Source organism: Lineus longissimus, chromosome 8 (assembly GCF_910592395.1).
Source record: "Lineus longissimus chromosome 8, tnLinLong1.2, whole genome shotgun sequence".
Classification (NCBI taxonomy): domain Eukaryota; kingdom Metazoa; phylum Nemertea; class Pilidiophora; order Heteronemertea; family Lineidae; genus Lineus; species Lineus longissimus.
This window is the reverse complement of record NC_088315.1, coordinates 20,517,481-20,537,101: the sequence shown is the minus strand read 5'-3', so window position 1 is coordinate 20,537,101 and position 19,621 is coordinate 20,517,481. Positions and strand designations below refer to the sequence as shown.

Here is a 19,621-nt window from a genome sequence, read left to right as displayed (position 1 = left end):
AAGTATCTGGTGAGAAAATTCAAATATAACATTTACATCCAATCTAATGACCTATTTGTATCCTAAACATTTCAATGAAGAAAGACATTGCATCAAAACTATTTTTAAGCGCTTAAAACGCCATTTTGATAAATGGCATCAAGATATCATCCCTCGTTTCGAAGTGACATGCGCATTCGTGTCGGTACACGTTTCACAGATTTGTCCCATTTCGATAATTTCGATCTGCTAATCTCCACATTTCTATCGTTTTCTTACGACTTATATCTTCAAAGATCTAAAGCTATGGGTAAGCGGAGAAAACAATTTATTCAGAAGTCTGTGAAGAATAGTACTTGTGTACGATTCATTAGAAATAACCATATTTTTGTGTTGTGTCAAAAATCTCTGGACTTCTTTCATGCTTCACCATGACCATTCAATGACCATGGCCCATGCATGGCAAACTGCAAACCCCTCATCCTTGTCGTCTGAGTTGCACGAAAACAGCCTTCCACCCGTTGCTGACTGACGAGAATAAGGATTGTAAAACAATATTTGCCATCAAATCAAAAGATTGTCAGGACAGCATCATCCATCGACATCGTTCCTACTAAAAATTAATTATTATACCGGTGGTTCATGGCGATGTTATGATGTTGCCAAATAAAATGCCCTGAGGTCTAATGCCATGGCGCGCAAGTCCAAAATATAGCGAATAACTTGACGGGCATTTTGTCGAAAATTGGCTTGGGCAACTTATATCGAGAACTATGGTAATGGGATGGTATATATCAACAGATTTTATCAATCAACGAGCAGTATTGAGATGTATCAATCAATAATGACTTATTTTCAGGTGGTATTGTGAGTTTGTTCCGAAGCTTTTTTGGCTCGAAAGAGTTGAGGATCTTGATTCTAGGTTTGGATGGTGCCGGCAAGACTACAATCCTGTACCGACTGCAGGTCGGAGAGGTGGTCACAACTATTCCAAGTAAGTTTACAAATAGCAATATATTCAGGTTGGGTCATTCTGCCATGTGCCCCAGGTCACACGTTGGTCTTGATTTTGACCTCCAAGGTCACAGAGATCAGATTAGAATTCCACTTAGCATGTTTGTCAGTGTTTGTACTGTACAGTGTGGAGAACGTTGATTATAGCCCACAAGTCGTCAAATCCTTTTTCTCTCATTTTTCAGCAATTGGTTTCAACGTAGAAACAGTCACACACGAAAACCTGAAATTTCAAGTGTGGGATCTCGGTGGTCAGACAAGTATCCGGCCGTACTGGCGATGTTACTACTCAAATACAGATGCCATCTTATATGTTGTTGACAGCTCAGATAGAGACAGGATCAGTGTATCGAAAAATGAACTAGTCAGTATGTTAGAGGTAAGTCAACAAAGAGCGTTAGGACCGGTCATAAAACATCCAAGCTTGGCCTATGCCCCCTATGGTTATGTGACTGGTCAATCCCAGTTTGAGAAGTGGTTAGGAATACATTCTTTTGAGAATTATTCGTCTAGTGGTCAAAAGTCACCAAGAGGAAATGCTTGATTAGCCTCGACACACTTGTTCACTCTGGTCATTTCATTCCCCAACTTGGCATGTTGAACATATTCCTGAACCTGTTTTTCCAATTTCGGAATCCTAAGCACTGTTGTAAAGCATTATGCTCCATTAAGCTTGATATAACCATCAGGTAGAGGAACAATGTTTCAGGCCCAAATGTTTTGATGATTTCGAACTCTCTTTTCCTGTTAATAATGAATCGTAAACAAAATGCCAGATATTTATTTTACCGTAATCTGTTCATTGTTCAGTTCCAAGCCATTCAAGTGGGGATTTTAATGGACAAGATAACATTGTCATTACCTTGAATGAAAATTAATGGTGGTTAACTGTTGAATATGCTTGAGGAATATATTTTGAGGAAATCCTTCGTGTAATCTTCTTGTGTGGCTTCATTTTCACGTTAATTTTGTGCAGAAAGGTGGTTATGCTGTGGTTTAACACATTGGCTGATGTTGATTATTCTTGGCCCCTTGCTTACAAACTTATCCTGCAGGGCTGGTGGCTTGTTTTATGAAATAACATGACATTTTGTTGTGATAAAGATCCTTCCTGATCAGCATTTTGCAAACAATCGAATCATATTTTATATTCTTGCTTTGTCGATTGCAGGAAGATGAATTAAAGAAGGCCATATTAGTCGTATTAGCCAACAAACAAGACCTGGAGGGTGCCATGAAGAAGGCCGAGGTTAGCAATGCGCTAGGTTTGACCGCAATTAAAAACAGACAATGGACGATTGTACCGACGTCTGCAGTCAAAGGTGAAGGTCTGAAGGAGGCTATGGAATGGTAAGTCACATGGGTTATGCTGACCACTCTTTTTACAAGTTTGTGGATATATTTTCTGATTGACTTTATAAGTTGTCCTGAAAGACGTCGCCTCCAATAATAGCCATTAGAAGATTTGCATTTTGATTGGCCAGAAGGACAATAGCTGTCGTCATTACCATTCTAGACTGTTGACGCTCTCCTCTCTATTTCAGGTTAGCGGAAGCGCTAAAGCACCCAAAGTAGAATCGCCAACACTGAACAACAGCTTTACATCATCGTGTCATGTGACTCTCACCAACCAATCATCATCCTGCCATATTCATCGCAAAGGGAGGAAGAATGCATTCCGTATCAATGAACGATTCCCTTGGAACAATTTGAGGACATATGACAATGACAATATTATTTGTGTTTTTTAGTTGCGCTGTCTGTAAATGAGGGCGTGTTTCAAATGTCCTAATCGCCACACAAACAAGATTTTAGTCGCTGCGACGGAACCATGACGACTCTGCAGCTGCGTTCCAACACAATCGCCATATTGTCATGGTTCGTTGCCAGTCGCAGCGACAAAAATCGCTTGCTTGTGAGATTTTAAGGTTGTGTCAAGTCACTAGTCATTACCAGGTGAAATCTACTAACTCACACCCCACATCTTGTTGTTGTCCAAAATGTTTGAATATCACTGCTTTGTCATTTTGATCAACTCCGTCAAACCACTTAGTCTTGGTGTGAGACAAGTAGATTTTGCCTGTGTCTTGCTACCTAACTCCACATGTTGTTAGGATGAGCAGTCTTCATGTAAGGACGGCAGTCTGCTGTCTAGTTTTAGAATTGTTAAGTCTACTTTGAAAAGCTATTGGGGAGGTAAAGGTATTAAACAAATGCATAGTGTTCGAATCTTAAGTAGCAGAGGTAAAACTTGGATGATTTCGGCATTTGACACAAGTTTCTTTGGTGAGACTTAGATGCGGTATGATGAAAATACAAACTTTTGATAGCACTTGTGGTGGGGTCAATTCTGTCCTATAGTATGTGTACTGAATGTCATGACAAATTCTATGTGTCTCTACTTCATCACACATAGGATCTTATGTTTTTGTATGCATCGGTTATTTATTTGAAAATGTTTAACCAATTACCAATTAGAGTTATATGAATTACAATACATCTTACAAGTTTAGAACATATTTGTGGAAATTCCAATTGGGTTTTCAATTTGAGAACTTGGGAGACAACTTTGGAATTTGCTTGTCTCAGTGTTGTTGGCTTTAGTTACAAATCAGGGTTTATGTCAGCTCATTCTAAATGTAGAATATATTTGAAATTAGGTGATGTAAAAACCTTGATTGTCAAGATGTGACCTGTGACAGCAAAATCAGGCGCATGTCGCACAGATGATGAGCCTAAATGACACCAGAAGATAATGGAAGAAATTGATGTACTCTGATTTCACAAAAAGCAGACAACAGTGAAATGAACAATCATTCCGTTTCAGCCAGCCAACGTTAAAGCAACATGTGCCTGGTTTTGCTGTGATGGGTCTCAGTTTCAAGAAACTGTGAATATTGCTTTGTTTACAGTGTTGTATGTAGTTAGATAGCTGTACACTTAATTAGTATTCAACTTAAGAAGGTATTGCCTGATTATTTATTATTTAACTGTTGTTGGAAATATCTGTCTTTTCTACTTTCCGAGTCGGTGCAAAATTTGAGGGTTGTTGTCTATAATTGGTATGTGTCACTTTTCAATCAATGATGACAAAAATTCTCCTTCTGACCAAATTCCAAAAACCTGAATATAGGCATGGAATATATACTTAGATCTAGGTCTTCTTAGATATTTCAGAAGAAATTTTCATCTCGGGAACCTTTGTGGTTTTCAAAGTCATTGAGAATAAGAGTTATGGTGATTGGTGGTAACTTATACAGATATTTCAAACAGGGACTTTGTCTATTTACTACTCTCATCTCTGCCTCGTCGCGGGACCAGTCTCAGTCTTTGGTCTTATCCTGGGAAATAATACAATACCTTTTCCCAATGATCCTCAACCTTTGCCATATATAACAAGATGTAATCACATTATTTGAATTCCTTCGTAAGTTAGTTTACAGGAATATGCTGTTCATTTCTAAGAATTGACATTGAGGTCCAGGAGTGGTCATTTGCGTTGCCGAGTTCGGCTTGTTTTTGTAAGTGTTTTGCATGTCTCACTTCCAAGGATTCGAACGTCTGCATTCCTGGGAACAATCTCATAAAGATTATCTGATATGTAAATAAATCCTTATACATATATAGTGGTTTAGTTGTTAGATTCATCTCGGAGGCTCAGTACCAGGCTCTCAATCAGCAAGTTGTGGGTTCAACTCTTGGAAGGATCACCGCTGTTTCATCTCAAGTCACTTAACCCTACTTTTTTACACCAAGGAGTAAAAGGGTAGCTATCTGGCAGAGGTGGCAGAATATAAATATTAGTCCTGTTTGCCGTACGGCTGTAACTCGAAACCGTAATATTCCCAGAGAGTCGAGTATGAACCAGTAATATACAATCATGTGAAGCACTGTGAGCGCCTGAAATCAGTTGGATTCAGCCCCATACAAGTCTAAAACAATCGACAAATCAATTCGATATTCCACCCCCTGTTATGCCAAACACTATTATCACCATAGTAACCAAATGCTAAAACACTTGAAACATTTCAATATTGCCCTGACGTCCTATCCTGCATACAGAAGTATTGACTTTTGTGAAGTTTGCAATAGTTAACTTTATGTACCTCTCTGCTGAAAGTTTCGCTCAGTTGCAAAATATTAACTGCGTAGATGATTTACGAGGTTGAGAGGTTTGATTTTCAAGTATATTCAAAGCAGCTGGAGGAAGTATAAGACAGTGAAACTGTCCTCGTTGGTTGGACTGTCCCAAGTTGAACGAAAATTTACGTGGTCGATATGGTCTCCTAAGTTCTGCGTTGGATGACAAAACTGTATTCTACAAGATGCCTCTCCGCCCGGAATATCGCGTTATGATGTACTGTTTGGGGTTTTATTTCCTCTACACTGGCCTGAGATCAGGGGAGGTTGGTGCGACGCCGATCCCTCCCACGCCAACCATTGACGTGTTGAAGGACGCTCCGAAAGGTAAGACACTTTTGTTGTGTTGACTGCTCCAGAAGATAGTAAGAGTGAAGACAGGGGTAGATATGGAACTGGAGGTACCGGTTGTCTCGTGATGCATCACATGTGTGAGGAGAGGAGCAGATGACTGACTCTGGTTTAACAATAAAAGCAGAGACTCCTGTTGGTGACTCTGGCCCACCGGCCTGATTTGGTCAACTTCCATTTTATTGGTTTTTACCTGTAACCATGCAGTAAACTGGGTATTGACTGGTATTATGCTGGCTCACCAAGTAAAGTGCTTTTCATGAATATTTGAAACGTTTTGTGACATTAGCCAATCAATAGATACAAGTTTGTTGGGAAATAATGGAAAGTTTTACTGAGGGAATAAATCCATGGCAAAGTTGGACACCTGTAGATTGGGAAATAAACCCAAACGTATCATTCTTGTGATTTTCTAGGCGAATGTGACCTTGAAGTGTGTGAAATTATAGATCTGATACATTAACCCTCAGGCCACTGAATCAAGGGTCAAGTGAGGGGTTAAAAGATTGTAAAATGGAAGGAGAAGGAATCCGCAGAGGTTCCACACCTCTTTGGATTTCTTCCTCTTTATTCTGCCTCTTGATTTGGCAGCAAATGTGGTATTCTGCAATTGCAGTATTTTGTGTACCAATATTTCAAAATGAGCAATTTCACCAACTTTTGGTCTCACAGACATTTCCCTGTTAAGATTCTCACCAGTGACTATGTCACAGCTATTATGATTTCTTGACCAGATTACAAAAAAGACTGCCACAAAGACCAGAAGTTGCCATGGAACGCCCCAGACAACTACCTCGACTGCAAGAAGGACTTCAAGATGCGTCAGGATAACAAACTCGACTGTTGTATCGTTGATAAAGACACGCCGACCATGTCTTGGAACTGCTGTAACCCAGATGACAAGTATGTTTATCCAATTCATCTTATCCTGGTGTAACATTTTTGGTTGTTCCCCATATTTCAATGTTTCCATACAATAGTCAGCATTAGAGACTGGGGTAACAGAGGAAGACATGAAAGACCAGGTTGTGACGTTGTCTTCATAAGACCAATTGTGACTTTGTCCTCAATTCAGTAAAGAATCAAGTTATAATCAAACCTACAATCAGACTCTATCCCTGTGTTAAGTGACTAGGAATTTCGATTCCCCTACCCAATTGGTTGTGTTCCTGAATTTGGCATGGATCGTACCATAACCTTCAACACTGGGGACCCGCAGGTAGACGGTGTCCAGCCAGGCCAAGGACCACATGGCGACGATCAACAGAACATGAGGCTAGGATGATAGGGATGAATTGGACCCAAGTTGAGGCCCAGGACAGGAGCAGGTGGGAGCTTGTTGGGAACATATGCTCTACTTGGAGTAACTGGGTTTAAGTCAAGTAAACAATGGGGATTATCTGACCTCCTTTCAGATTTCCTGGCGATGCCAACATCATCTGGTCGTTGATGGGTATCATTGGTGGGATCCTCATCATCGGCACGTGGCTCTACAACTGGTTCAACAAGGATTCCTTCCCCTGTCTTACCCCGTACCAGGACCGCATCGACGAGGTCAGAGAAAAGGTCATGTTCTACCTAACGTGCATGTGTTTGTAAGTATAACAATCTGTGGCAGATCCAAGTATTTAGGAAGGGGGGTGCAGCCCTATCCAGGGAAGACTGAAGGTGTGATCTTGGAAACACGGGGCCCCTCGAGCAACACATGGTCTCCAGTTTTCAGTAGCATCAAGTGACAAGGAGTGTCAAACCACCTGGTTAGGATAATTATACTAGCTGAATATCCCAGTCAGGGTTAAGCGTTATCCTCAAGGACACAGTGATGAAACAACATTGCTTGATCTCAGTAACCACTCTGAGGATTGATTGATGAATCATACATGCAGAGACGTTAAACCCATGATCATAATCAAACCCCTTATCTCTGTCTTATTGCCATTTACTCTCCTCCAGGAGGAAAAATAAGGAAGAGGATGCGTTTGTGAAGGCGGGAGAACCACGCAGGAACGAAGACGGGTTAGAGGAGACTGGACGCATTCCTGAAGACGACTTCAACGAGTATTATTATTCTAATGCCGTTTATTAGGCCTACAGTTTAGAACTGGACACTTATAGATTCAATCACATTCACAATATTGATGGGATACTCACAATAGATTGAGAAGAGATTGCACTTTCTTTGAATTATTACAACTTATCTGGAATCTCATTTGGATGTCGCAATCCTTAAAAGCCAATAGGAGGAACATTTAGCAATAACATATCAGTTGTACCAGTCAGCATTCTTGTAAGATTCATTTCTTTTCCCTTTGACTTTTTCATTTGAAATCAATTCTCTTGTAAAACGTTCATATCAAGGTTCACCAATGAAAAAATAAATCATTGCATATTGAACTTGTTGTTCTTCCCCCTGGTTTGTTCTGTCAATACATTTCCTATTGATGTCACACCAGCGTCCCATCGAGTTTCCGTGGGGGTCCAGCCTGTTTACGAGACACCTACTGGTCATCGTTAGGAACCAAACAATAACAACTGGATTGACTCTCCGGGTATCAAATGTCAATAGGAAGTGATGAGTATGAGTGACAAGTAGTGTGCAGTCAGCTCTTGTGAAGGATTTCTCTAAAACCCAGCAAGCATAGACGCGCTTGGGAGTCTTTTAAGTGAAGCTGAGGGTGGTTGTGACTTTGTCCTCAAGGTTGTGACTCGGAGACAGAGACAGGTTCTTGCACGAATTCTCCAAACTGTTTGAGAAGGGAGTAATCGACTATGAAGATAGGTGTATTTCTGATGTGCATCATTGGAGGGATGGTGTGCAGTGCATACCTCCAGGTCCTTGGAGCGGATGTGTCAACTACAGCAGCTGTAATAACACCAGTCGACCCACTGGCCAACATTCCAAAAGGTATGTCAAAAAGTTTCAATCCTCTTTTCTGACTTGGCTTATATGACTGATCTGGACAAATGGAAGTTAGTTATAATCAAACACAACAAGATCTCTGAACAGCTCAGTCATTATAACGACGATATCTTCTATGTTGGGGTTCCAGTTTCCTACACACATTTCCTTCATTAAGGGTTGACCATAGGCACTACGATTGAGGCTAGGACTTGAAATCCTATAGCAATGGGAACTCTTTTAAAACAACGTGAATGCCAATTTTAAGGGTGATAATCAGTTCTATATTTTTCACATAACAGTCTCCCTTTCTTGAAAGTGGCATTCAATTCATTCTGAAGGAATTCGAATTGCTTCAGGTTTTCAAGTTACAGCCAAAATGTTACTGCCTCTGGTGGTGTCTTTGAAGTATTGTCTTCTTATAGTATGCTGTGGATTACCCGGACTGAGACGTTTCTCATCATAGAGCACATGCTCCTACCACTGAAAGCATCAAGTCCATATCTAACTTATGTCCCACTTTGCTTCTTTTCAAAGATTACTTGGCCGAGTGTCACAAGGACAAGACCATACCATGGGATGCGATGGACAACTATCTTGACTGTAAGCAGGACCCGGAGATGGTCAAAGCTGGGACCCTCGACTGCTGCAGGAAGGCGGGAGAACTTGGATGCTGTGATGCTAACAACAAGTAGGTACAGTAGAAACAAGCGTCAAAACCAACTGATGATCCTTCATTTTTACTGACATTTTGCAGGCTTCAGTAACAAGTAAGTGATTGATTGATTGCTTACTTTTGAACCAAATCTGATACAGAGCAAAATACAGTATCGGAATCTCTCCTTTAAACATTCAACTGGCTGATCCAGGGCGTGAATGTAACTTCCTTGAAGTCCACTTTTAAATCACATCATGTGGAAGACAGGCAGTTAATCAACGATTCACACAGCTCCTTACAAAAGTTTATCTGTTTCAGATTTCCCGGCGATGCCAACTGGATCTGGGTGGGACTGGGTATCTGTACTGGCTTCCTGATGGTCACATGTTTCCTGTATAACTGGTGCGACAAGGAGACGTTCCCCGCCCTCGCCAAACATCAGGACAAGATCGATGACATCAAGGGAGACTTCATCTCATGTCTGAAATGTGGATGTGTGTAAGTAGTACAACCATCTACACGTACCCAGGTGGTGATTTTCGGCTGCGTCATGTTTTTTCCATCCCAAGGTAGGACCTGCAGTGCTTGAAATGTACACAATGTACAACAAGACCACTCCTGTAGGGGCCCGTGGCCTCAAATCCTCTTGGGGGCTTAAGCCTCCCAGAGCACAACTTCCATCGGGAAGACACAGAATGCACAGACGTCATTCTAGAGTTCTAGAGCACTTATTTTGAAAGAGGTAAACTCAATTGTTTACATATAATGGAAGCTTATCACATATTTTCTTCTCTCCGTCATTCGTCTTCCAGGAGAAAGAAGAACACAGTGGATGAGGCAGAAATGGGAGAAACTGAGAAGGCAGACGTCACCCATAGAGGTCAAGGTCATATGGAAACAGTCCATGACTTCATGCATCAAGAAAACGCTGTCTTCTGAGATTAAGCAGCTGAGTTTAAACAGCTAATCTCTCCATTAGATGATTCTATGTAACATCGTGAAAGACTAGTCTCCAAGCAACCACAATGCCATCTACCGAGAATTCAGAACGTTTTTTGCCAACTGAGTTTTGCACACATAAACACTGCAAGAGCAGTGCAATGCATTTGACTCAACATCACATGATGCAATGACAGATAGAAAATCTACAAAGATGAAAAAAGAGACCATTTAAATACCTGATAATGTTTATTTTAAATATTATGAGCTTTTTGTGTTAACAATAACAGCATGTGCACGGGTACACACATTTGGTACACACATTTGGTACACACATTGGGTACACACAATGGGTACACACATTGGGTACACACATTGGGTACACACATTGGGTACACACAATGGGTACACACATTGGGTACACACATTGGGTACACACAATGGGTACACACATTGGGCACACACATTGGGTACACACAATGGGTACACACAATGGGTACACACAATGGGTACACACAATGGGTACACACATTGGGTACACACATTGGGTACACACATTGGGTACACACATTGGGTACACAAGGGTGTCAGCAATAGCAACCTAAAACAGCTAAATATCTTTGAAATACAGTTTTACATAATTCAATGTATTTCTACAATGATTCTAGATTGGTACCCAATCGTCACACAGATGGCAGCACAACGTAATCAGACGATCGGTTACGTCTGTTGGTAAACCTGATCGGTTACGCCCGATGACTTAACACATATGTGCCTGGTGCGGTGCGGACATTACCTAATCAAAACAAATCTTAGCCATTCAGCACTTGCTGCTGTGATATGCAGTATGTGACTTTGATCGTCTGGGAACATAGAATGGCCGACATGACCGTTCTTCTCATTTGCCCTATGTGCTGTGGGATGGTAGGTACCAATCTATATCGACTCAGGAAAGGTAAAATATACACAATTCACCTTGGACTATACAAACAGCATCAACTGGCTTATGCCCGCTGAGGGGTGACTTAACAGTAGGCTTCTTTACCTCAAAGGAGTAGAGTTGCAATAATGACGAAAATGTGAGCTCTAAAAGATATGAACTTGTTTACAAATTGCTAATGAAGCTGTAAGATGAAATGTCCAATATATACACATGTCCAATTTGAATAGTTCCGTTGACCATTTCCAACAAAGACATTACATTACTTGCAGATGAAATGATATCACAACATTGACAGTCACATTTTGGATGGATCCTAGATCCGCAATGGTCCGATTTAGAAATACTGGAACACAGGCGTCAAGGCTCTTGCAGATATGTCCACCTTTTTACGAGACCCACTTGGTGAAGTCGCACTTGCTTGTCTTTACGGTACACATCCGTCACATCCGGTTTAGTTAACGTAGCAAATAACGAAGGAAACCTTTGAGAAAGATGTCACCAACAACGTGTAATCCAAGGTCTATCAGTCGACATGATGATTCCTATTACAGTGTCTATATCAATAAATATCCCATCACTCATTCCTTCATTGCACTGGTATGTTCCTCAAACCTTCCCCATGGCTGAAACAGAAAAAACATTCCAAAGCTGAATTAATGTTATCAAAGTACAATCTAGGTGGAAGTGTTGAGTTCTTATACACCAATCAGCGGTCAATGCAATTATATGTGGTGCTCAATGTTAACCCTCTGCCACCCCCTACTCAGGTGATCGGAACTTAAGCGCTCCGCAAATGATTTTAAGTCACTGTGTCCTGCGATCCTGATCAGATGCAACACTTGGAGGTGGTTGTCACAGGTGCCAGCGACATGAACCGGCGATTGCACCACCCCTTGCAATCAATATCAAAGGCAGCGATTACAAGTTTAACCTGCAGACAAGATATGTTTTTGTCGCATATTGCAGCAATCATAATCACAGGTAGCAGAAAGACTACAAGCCACACCAGGAGAAGGAAATAGAGAGGTTTAGAAAGACTACAAGCCACACCAGGAAAGGAAATAGAGAGGTTTAGAAAGACTACAAGCCACACCAGGAGTGGAAATAGAGAGGTTTAGAAAGACTACAAGCCACACCAGGAGAAGGAAATAGAGAGGTTTAGAAAGACTACAAGCCACACCAGGAAAGGAAATAGAGAGGTTTAGAAAGACTACAAGCCACACCAGGAGAGGAAATAGAGAGGTTTAGAAAGACTACAAGCCACACCAGGAGAAGGAAATAGAGAGGTTTAGAAAGACTACAAGCCACACCAGGAAAGGAAATAGAGAGGTTTAGAAAGACTACAAGCCACACCAGGAGTGGAAATAGAGAGGTTTAGAAAGACTACAAGCCACACCAGGAGAAGGAAATAGAGAGGTTTAGAAAGACTACAAGCCACACCAGGAAAGGAAATAGAGAGGTTTAGAAAGACTACAAGCCACACCAGGAGAGGAAATAGAGAGGTTTAGAAAGACTACAAGCCACACCAGGAGAAGGAAATAGAGAGGTTTAGAAAGACTACAAGCCACACCAGGAAAGGAAATAGAGAGGTTTAGAAAGACTACAAGCCACACCAGGAGTGGAAATAGAGAGGTTTAGAAAGACTACAAGCCACACCAGGAGTGGAAATAGAGAGGTTTAGAAAGACTACAAGCCACACCAGGAGTGGAAATAGAGAGGTTTAGAAAGACTACAAGCCACACCAGGAGTGGAAATAGAGAGGTTTAGAGAGACTACAAGCCACACCAGGAAAGGAAATAGAGAGGTTTAGAAAGACTAGTACAAGCCACACCAGGAGTGGAAATAGAGAGGTTTAGAATATAAATGCAACAGGTGATGACGAATGTTAACTGGCTTCATAGCAAACTAGCCATGGTTCTACCACCTACATCATAGGAGATTCCCCATTGCAGAAGTTTAAAATGTTAGTCTGATTGAAGCAGACTCAGCAACACAAGACAAAAAGGAAGCCGCAGCAGCCTGGTAAGCGAAACTCACACCCTGTTCAATTAAAGGGACTCTATAGGCAGGGGTTAGGTGGGCCAGATTAAGTTACACATCGTTGCCAATAGGTGCCTCCTATCTTGCATGAGTCGCAGCATAGGAACTATTCATGCTTGAACAAGGAATATTTCATCACATATTCAAACCAGAGTGAGTCCCCTATCTATGCCTATTAGTCACCTGGAGGCCATCGTATGAACCCCTTGGCTTTTGGTCCTCCTTTTAGGTTAAGATTGGCAAATGAGGTACTTGGCCCCCTACAACAGTCTAGTAACTATGACAAGAACAGGCACAAGCATAATGCGTGATCAGACACCCAGCTACCAGAAACATCTCCGACCTAACCTCATATAGTCTTTGCTCCTACGGCCGCCACCACCTTCTCAACAGCTGAAGTAACCAGTTTTTTGACGGGAATGTTTTTAGCGGCACCTCTGACGACCTCTTTAACATGTTTGGCGCTCTCTGTGACTATTTTGTGCGGCAATTTTGGGACGGTCGTGACATGCTGGATGGCATGCTTCAATGGTTTTTCCAGATTATTGATGGCTGGTTTTTCCAGTTTATCGATAGCTGGAAAAGAAGAGCCCCCATTTTAATCATTTTAATGACTAAAAGCGCTACCAGCTTCATTACGAGTGACTAGCTTTATGCAATTTGCTGACTGAGGTGGTCAGCCATTGTTTACAAATGTCACTAGGATGCATTTTCCTGAGACAAGGATGCTTCCATGGCCAAGCACATACATCCAATTAGTCTCGACCTGAACATTTCTATGTTGATGAACTTTGACACAGGCTCAAAAGTTCAAAGTTAAATGTCAAAGTTTTAGGTTCGAGTCTGATTTCGACAACAATCGAGGTTATCATCCCAATAACACTTTAACCATGCTCTATCCTGAAACCTGTCTACAAAAGTCACGATGAGCTGCTAAATCATCACTACCACCTCTGATCAGTATTCATACACCTGGGTGGAGTAAGGCATGCAAGGCAATCTGCCTGGAGCCTCACACTGACTATTGGCACTAAACCAGGCACCTCATGACTGCTGGTCAGACACCAGAGTTACAACACGACTGTGGCTCCAACCCAATCAGAGATCGCGTGGAAAGCTACATCTCATAACAGCTGTTGGAAAGGTCATGGAGAGTGGAATGCCCTCTTAAAGAGCTTTGTAGTGCTATGCAGAGAGTTTGTGCCAATTGAAGAAATCTAAATGAATTCATTACTCAATCTTGAATAAAGGCATGCTAATCCACCATGCATACAACACCTTATGAACAAAGCCTGGTGCATCGAAAAACAGGTCTTATTCAATAATTAACTGTTTCACACAAATGGCTGGATAGACAGTGTCGTGCCTTTGTCAATTCTGATCTATTGAGAAATCAGTCATTTAGAAGTTTATTTACATCACACAAAAGCAGGACAAAACCATTTTGCATTATGTACATGTACAATAAAGTATTACTATTATCCAAGAGAATTGTGGTATCTATTCAGAACTTAGATTTGGTTGGTCACACTTCCTGTCATCGTAACTACCAGTGAGTCGTTGGTCGTCAGTGCCGAGGCCTGAGCTCACGATGCACCCTCTGGACTTTTCACTAAAATATTTATGCTCATGGTTTCCTGGCTGTTCTCAAACAGTCTGCGGTACACTTGAGAGTTCCAAGTTGCCCAACACCAAATCAATGATTGCACATACTTTTTTTTGCCATATCGAGATGAACATCATTGATAGGTTTCCCGCCAACAGAGTGTTCTACAGCTTTGCCGACGGCCACAGGATGGTGATCAATTATTTGTGACAGATCTGGTGAGAGACATATAGATTAGTGGTTAGTTAACAACAAGAGGAAAAGTCCTATTTGAGTTAAGTTGGGTCTGGCCAAGTCTCTGTAATGAAACACAAGTCAGCTGTGCGTAAACCTATAGACAGCAATTTTCAGTCGCAAGGGTGTCCTTAAAATAGAGAAGTTCTACTATACTATATTTTTATTGAAAAATCTATTGACAGACTTTTCTACCAGGATGTGAGTGCTATTTCATTCATCTTGGATTGATGATGATCAGATCTTGTCATGAGCCTATTCATTAGCAAAACAGTGGATCACAATCTTTGTGTCAGGCCTAGACCAAGGTAACTCACCAGGACTCAGATTAAGGAATTTATATTGGACACAAGGCAACAAAACAAGGATAAAGAAGGGTTAATTCAAACTGATTAAACTGAGAAGGTACTTTGTAGGATGGGCAGACTTTTTGATAAAGAATGACAGCGGTAATCATTGGCTTAAAGAACCACTCTAAATGTAATAGCATCCTTTTACAAAAGCTCTGTTGACCTGACAGTTAATCAGTAAACGGAGGAATAATCTTGTAACTTGTGGCATTCACAACATCACCTTTCTTGTATATCCAAACATGACCAGTCAAACTGATAATGGGATCCACAAGAAAGGTTCCATGTACTTAATGGAGCTATTTTTAAAACATTGCTAAACAACAATGACATCTACGTGCCCATGCTGAAAACAAACTTACATCAATACTAGTCAATTTTAAAACAGGGTTTCCCAGACAGAACCTCCAGTTAGACTTCTCAGCGGAAAGTGACACCAACTGTAAACAGGTTGAGTGGTGCCGACCTCTTTGCTGCTGTTAAAGGGGGAATATCAGCAGGACACAGGCAGGTCATCTGGAGAGAACCAATACACCCAGGGATCCTAACTCAAAACAGACCTATCTACCGGCAGGTGACACATAATCTGTGTCAGCAGTTTTCTCCTTTACAGCGCTCCTTCTTCACTGGTAGGTGCTATTCTCCAAGGCAAGATAAACTTTGTGAGGTGCCACTCTTCTATAAGGCACCGATTGGGTACATTGGCCAGATGACTCCGCGTTTGCAGAGTCTGCAGTTAAAATCAGTTGCCTTTTACCTCATCATACGACAAACTTCTCAATTTTGTCCAGTTCCAACTGAAAGTTTTTTCTGCAACGCCCCATATTAAAACATCTCAATGACAACATAACATCTCAACATGCTGTGACTGTAAACACGACCTACCTTCAACGACTTGATGGTATGCAAAGTGTAAGTACAGCAGGAATAAAAGGTGTAGGGCAGCTACAATACCACAGATGACCATTCTCTGAGTGGTACCTGGCGTCCGCGATACAAGCACCGAAACCTGAAATGGACAATAGAAGGATGTCATAACTGCTATCACTCAAAATAAGATTATCAATGATTGAAGAGAAAACATGACCAGTCTAAGTGACCTGAAGAGTTCACCAAAAACCCTTACCAGATGTCCTAACATTGGTCATCACATATGCTGTATGATGCCACGTTAAAATGATTCCTCCTTATATACCGATAGCAATGTCCTCCACAAGGCCATCTGTCAGAGCGGTCTACCCTACCTTGGAAGAGCCACCCTACCTTGGAAGAGCCACCCTCCCTTGGAAGAGCCACCCTACCTTGGCAGAGCCACCCTACCTTGGAAGAGCCACCCTACCTTGGAAGAGCCACCCTACCTTGGAAGAGCCACCCTACCTTGGCAGAGCCACCCTACCTTGGCAGAGCCACCCTACCTTGGAAGAGCCACCCTACCTTGGCAGAGCCACCCTACCTTGGAAGAGCCACCCTACCTTGTGTGGCAGGGCTGAACATGGCTTATGCCAGCTACCAGCTTACAAAATATCCTCCCCTGGATGGACTATTGTTCAACTTACCATTCTGAGAGTGCAGACACCACCAAATATAGCCCACAAGAGATAAAACAGGAGATGACTGTGCGTTGTATGAACTATTGTTCCAAGGAAGATGACTACACAATGACCACTTAATGAATAACCCTGAAATAAAGGGAAAACATTTGATCATATACCCCAACTCTGACTGTTGAACGACCGTCGACTTTCACGTCATTTTTCTAAATTATTGCGTTGGAATTCAGCCACGTCACGAAGTCACGATGATGTCATGAGGTTGTGACGTCTTCTTTGAGATTTTCATGCCTAAATACCACAAGACTATGGTTTTGTTTACTTGTGTAAACATTATATCTCTGACTCTGTACTCACCAGTAATGAGAGAATTTGCACGCCTCTAATGTGCGTGTTACAGACATAGGCCATCGTCCATATAAGAGCAGATGTACCTAACCAGTAGAAGAAACAGACACCGATCGCCGAGCCCATCAATGTGCCTTCATTCTGCAAGAAAGGCACAAACAGGACTTAGGTAACAGCATCATGATTGAATTATCAGTGTCAACCATGTCCTCAGGAAAACATCAAATATGCCCTAATATCCTTCGGACACTAGACTTGGCTGGGATATTCATGCCGAATGCCACCAAGGACAGCCGACGGGAAAAGGAATCGAGGCCGTCCAAAGGAGACCTGGCGCCCTTCAGTAGAGAACGACATGAGGAAGTTTGGTATGACCTGGGTAACATCCACAGACAGGCGGCCGACAGGACAGGGTGAGAATGAAGATCGAAGCCTTGTGTGCCCTCTAGGCATGAACCTGACTTAGTAAGTAAGAACATCATTTACACAGCACGAATCTTTGGCCGAAGAAATAAGACGCTGAACTCACCACTTGATGATTGGAAACTTTCATTTGAAAAAGGAGAAGGGCGACGAGAGTGAATATGAGCATGGTTGGTCCGTACAGCTCACTGGGGATCTTCTGTGGGTTACCGCTCGGCTTTGATGGAAGGAACGACACCATTAGTCTGTAAGATAACAATGTATCAGTAAGGAAATAGGATTTGCAATAGTGATGTTATGTTATATCTTGATGCGGTCTTCTAAGGAAATAACGGATATATTGGAAATGAAACGGTTTCCTTAGCCATGATGTACCCAGACTTATCTGGCCATACTTTCAGAATCTGCTTCTGAGGGGGATCATCTGCATTTTCCTTTTACTCATACTTTTTTCCCCCCCCCCGAGTGGAGGGAACCTGAAATCAGGAACAGTGTGCACACATCATATTTTTGCCACATCTCAAGCTCTCTCAGTTTTCCATGGTCTCCATGAAGCCGAACATTTCTAATAATTTACCTTTTTAGAACTTCATTTGGCTCGACATCAAAATACGGTCGTAGAATATCAATCTTTGCATAAGAAGTGAAAGCCTGCTGTGCTTTCTCTCGGCCAGACTGCCAGAGCTGAAACAAGATGCCACTGGAATCAGCGTTGTGTTGTCCATTAGCATTCATAAATTATGGCTCAAAATGAGGATTTTCATTGAACTGAGGCTCTAAGCTATATTTGATTTTGCATAACCCAATATCTTCAATGAGAGAGTGGACAACACTTTCACAGCACATCATCTGTTTTACGACGAGACTTGCATCATTTGTGCCAAGTAGGCGGAGTTCATTTTGTAGCAATGGCATTTCGTTTAGGAGAAGAATCTCATTACAGATCAGTGTAGCCACTCAATCGGATCTTGACAAGAAAGATTCTGAATCTGATGACAAAACTCAGGAGCCATCTACCAGGGTAGCTGTTAACCTCAAGAGGAAACAGTGACTGGTACTATTTCTAGGAGAGGGCTCCTTACACCAGTCAAATCACAAACAAGCTGTCATAGTAGGAAGAACTTTTAGTTGCTGTTCCTACCATAGACGACATATTCTTTGTGAATCCTTCCTTCATGTCATCAACAAAACCCTGGCCAGATTTTCTTTGTCGGGTATCATCATCATCAGAATGATAATCTGAAACAAATAAAATTCATTTCACTCAATGTTTTTTTACAGTAAAGTTCAAAAGGAGAATTGACCAGTATCTCATACAAACGCATTAATGACCTTGGAATAGCAGCATTGTTTTTAAGGGGAGTAAAATCTTATCTAAATAGGGCAGTCTTCAACTAAAATCTGCATTCAGATCTTTTTCAATATACAATTTTAATGCTGTGCTCGAAATTGTCAACTTCAAATATAACTTTGCATCCTTATGACATTACATGATGACGTTCATGCTCCTAAACTGCACTCGTCGTGGCAGAATTGCAGGGAAATTGTTAATGCTGCCAAAACTTAATACTAACCAGAATTAGGTTGGTTAAAATCACCGTAGTCAGACTGGTCATCCCCTGTCTGCATCTCTATGACAGCAGAGCTGTCACCCTGCAAAATAAAATATAGAAAGTCATACAAAAGGATGATGAATGCAATGAAAAACATTACACATTGGACATTACCACCATGCAGTTTGATGGGTACCAAAGCACGCATATATAATACCTAAAGCAAAACTCTTGTCTAACATGACTATTATGAAATTGAAATTGAACACATTTAAGTTTATAGTTGGGGACCTGTCGAAATATGGATTCTCAAAAAAGAAATTCCTCAGAAAATGCTTATTAGACATCACAATCGCAAGTATTTTGTCCGCAAACATATAATTTTTGGAATCTATGTTTTTCAGAGAATATCGAGGTACTACATTTTGAGAGAATATATAATTGATAACGAAGATATTGTTATGTTTATACCTGTTTCCCAGACCATTGCGTCGTGTCAACCTCCATGTTGGCATTTGTGGCTTATGAATTGTGGTTGTTTCGCTCCCTGACCTTTTCGCCCCCAGTCGTTTCGCTCCCTTGGACTTTTGAGAA

At 41.4% G+C, this 19,621-nt stretch overlaps 3 protein-coding genes across 6 annotated transcripts; 2 read left to right on the top strand and 1 right to left on the bottom strand.

Moving 5' to 3' along the window:
* The first annotated feature begins 183 nt into the window (after positions 1 to 183).
* Positions 184 to 4,619, top strand: LOC135492705 (ADP-ribosylation factor-like protein 1). Its single transcript, XM_064779299.1, has 5 exons — positions 184 to 289; positions 839 to 973; positions 1,179 to 1,372; positions 2,165 to 2,343; positions 2,538 to 4,619. The coding sequence occupies exons 1-5, from the start codon at positions 286 to 288 to the stop codon at positions 2,566 to 2,568; spliced, it is 543 nt and encodes a 180-aa protein (XP_064635369.1). The 5' UTR covers positions 184 to 285; the 3' UTR covers positions 2,569 to 4,619.
* Positions 4,620 to 5,105: 486 nt separating this feature from the next.
* Positions 5,106 to 7,748, top strand: LOC135492905 (uncharacterized). Its single transcript, XM_064779623.1, has 4 exons — positions 5,106 to 5,460; positions 6,219 to 6,387; positions 6,900 to 7,079; positions 7,438 to 7,748. The coding sequence occupies exons 1-4, from the start codon at positions 5,319 to 5,321 to the stop codon at positions 7,568 to 7,570; spliced, it is 624 nt and encodes a 207-aa protein (XP_064635693.1). The 5' UTR covers positions 5,106 to 5,318; the 3' UTR covers positions 7,571 to 7,748.
* A 2,894-nt stretch (positions 7,749 to 10,642) lies between these two features.
* Positions 10,643 to 19,595, bottom strand: LOC135492323 (protein YIPF3-like). 4 transcript variants are annotated; one of them, XM_064778717.1, is made up of 11 exons: positions 19,499 to 19,595; positions 19,049 to 19,127; positions 18,616 to 18,713; positions 18,052 to 18,158; positions 17,581 to 17,719; positions 17,061 to 17,192; positions 16,710 to 16,832; positions 16,039 to 16,162; positions 14,677 to 14,784; positions 13,312 to 13,539; positions 10,643 to 11,546 (listed from the first exon to the last, which is right to left on the bottom strand). In XM_064778717.1, exons 1-10 carry the CDS (start codon positions 19,532 to 19,534, stop codon positions 13,313 to 13,315), a joined length of 1,173 nt encoding a protein of 390 aa, XP_064634787.1. In that variant the 5' UTR covers positions 19,535 to 19,595; the 3' UTR covers positions 10,643 to 11,546; position 13,312. The 4 variants fall into 4 exon arrangements, with proteins under 4 accessions (XP_064634787.1, XP_064634790.1, XP_064634788.1 ...); XM_064778720.1 differs by lacking the exon at positions 13,312 to 13,539; XM_064778718.1 differs by lacking the exon at positions 14,677 to 14,784.
* Between the last annotated feature and the right edge of the window lie 26 nt (positions 19,596 to 19,621).

Bases quoted from the DNA above. Each gene is read 5' to 3' on its own strand.
- LOC135492323 (XM_064778717.1), bottom strand. From the start codon at position 19,534: ATGGAGGTTGACACGACGCAATGGTCTGGGAAACAG. The intron at 18,159-18,615 runs GTAGGAACAGCA...ATCTTGTTTCAG, and splicing joins CAAAGAATATGTCGTCTATG to CTCTGGCAGTCTGGCCGAGA. The intron at 13,540-14,676 runs GTATGTGCAATC...CTTCTTTTCCAG, and splicing joins TCTCGATATGGCAAAAAAAA to CTATCGATAAACTGGAAAAA.
- LOC135492905 (XM_064779623.1), top strand. From the start codon at position 5,319: ATGCCTCTCCGCCCGGAATATCGCGTTATGATGTACTGTTTGGGGTTT. The intron at 5,461-6,218 runs GTAAGACACTTT...TTTCTTGACCAG, and splicing joins GTTGAAGGACGCTCCGAAAG to ATTACAAAAAAGACTGCCAC. The intron at 7,080-7,437 runs GTAAGTATAACA...ACTCTCCTCCAG, and splicing joins TACCTAACGTGCATGTGTTT to GAGGAAAAATAAGGAAGAGG.
- LOC135492705 (XM_064779299.1), top strand. The intron at 974-1,178 runs GTAAGTTTACAA...CTCATTTTTCAG, and splicing joins GGTGGTCACAACTATTCCAA to CAATTGGTTTCAACGTAGAA. The intron at 1,373-2,164 runs GTAAGTCAACAA...TGTCGATTGCAG, and splicing joins AACTAGTCAGTATGTTAGAG to GAAGATGAATTAAAGAAGGC.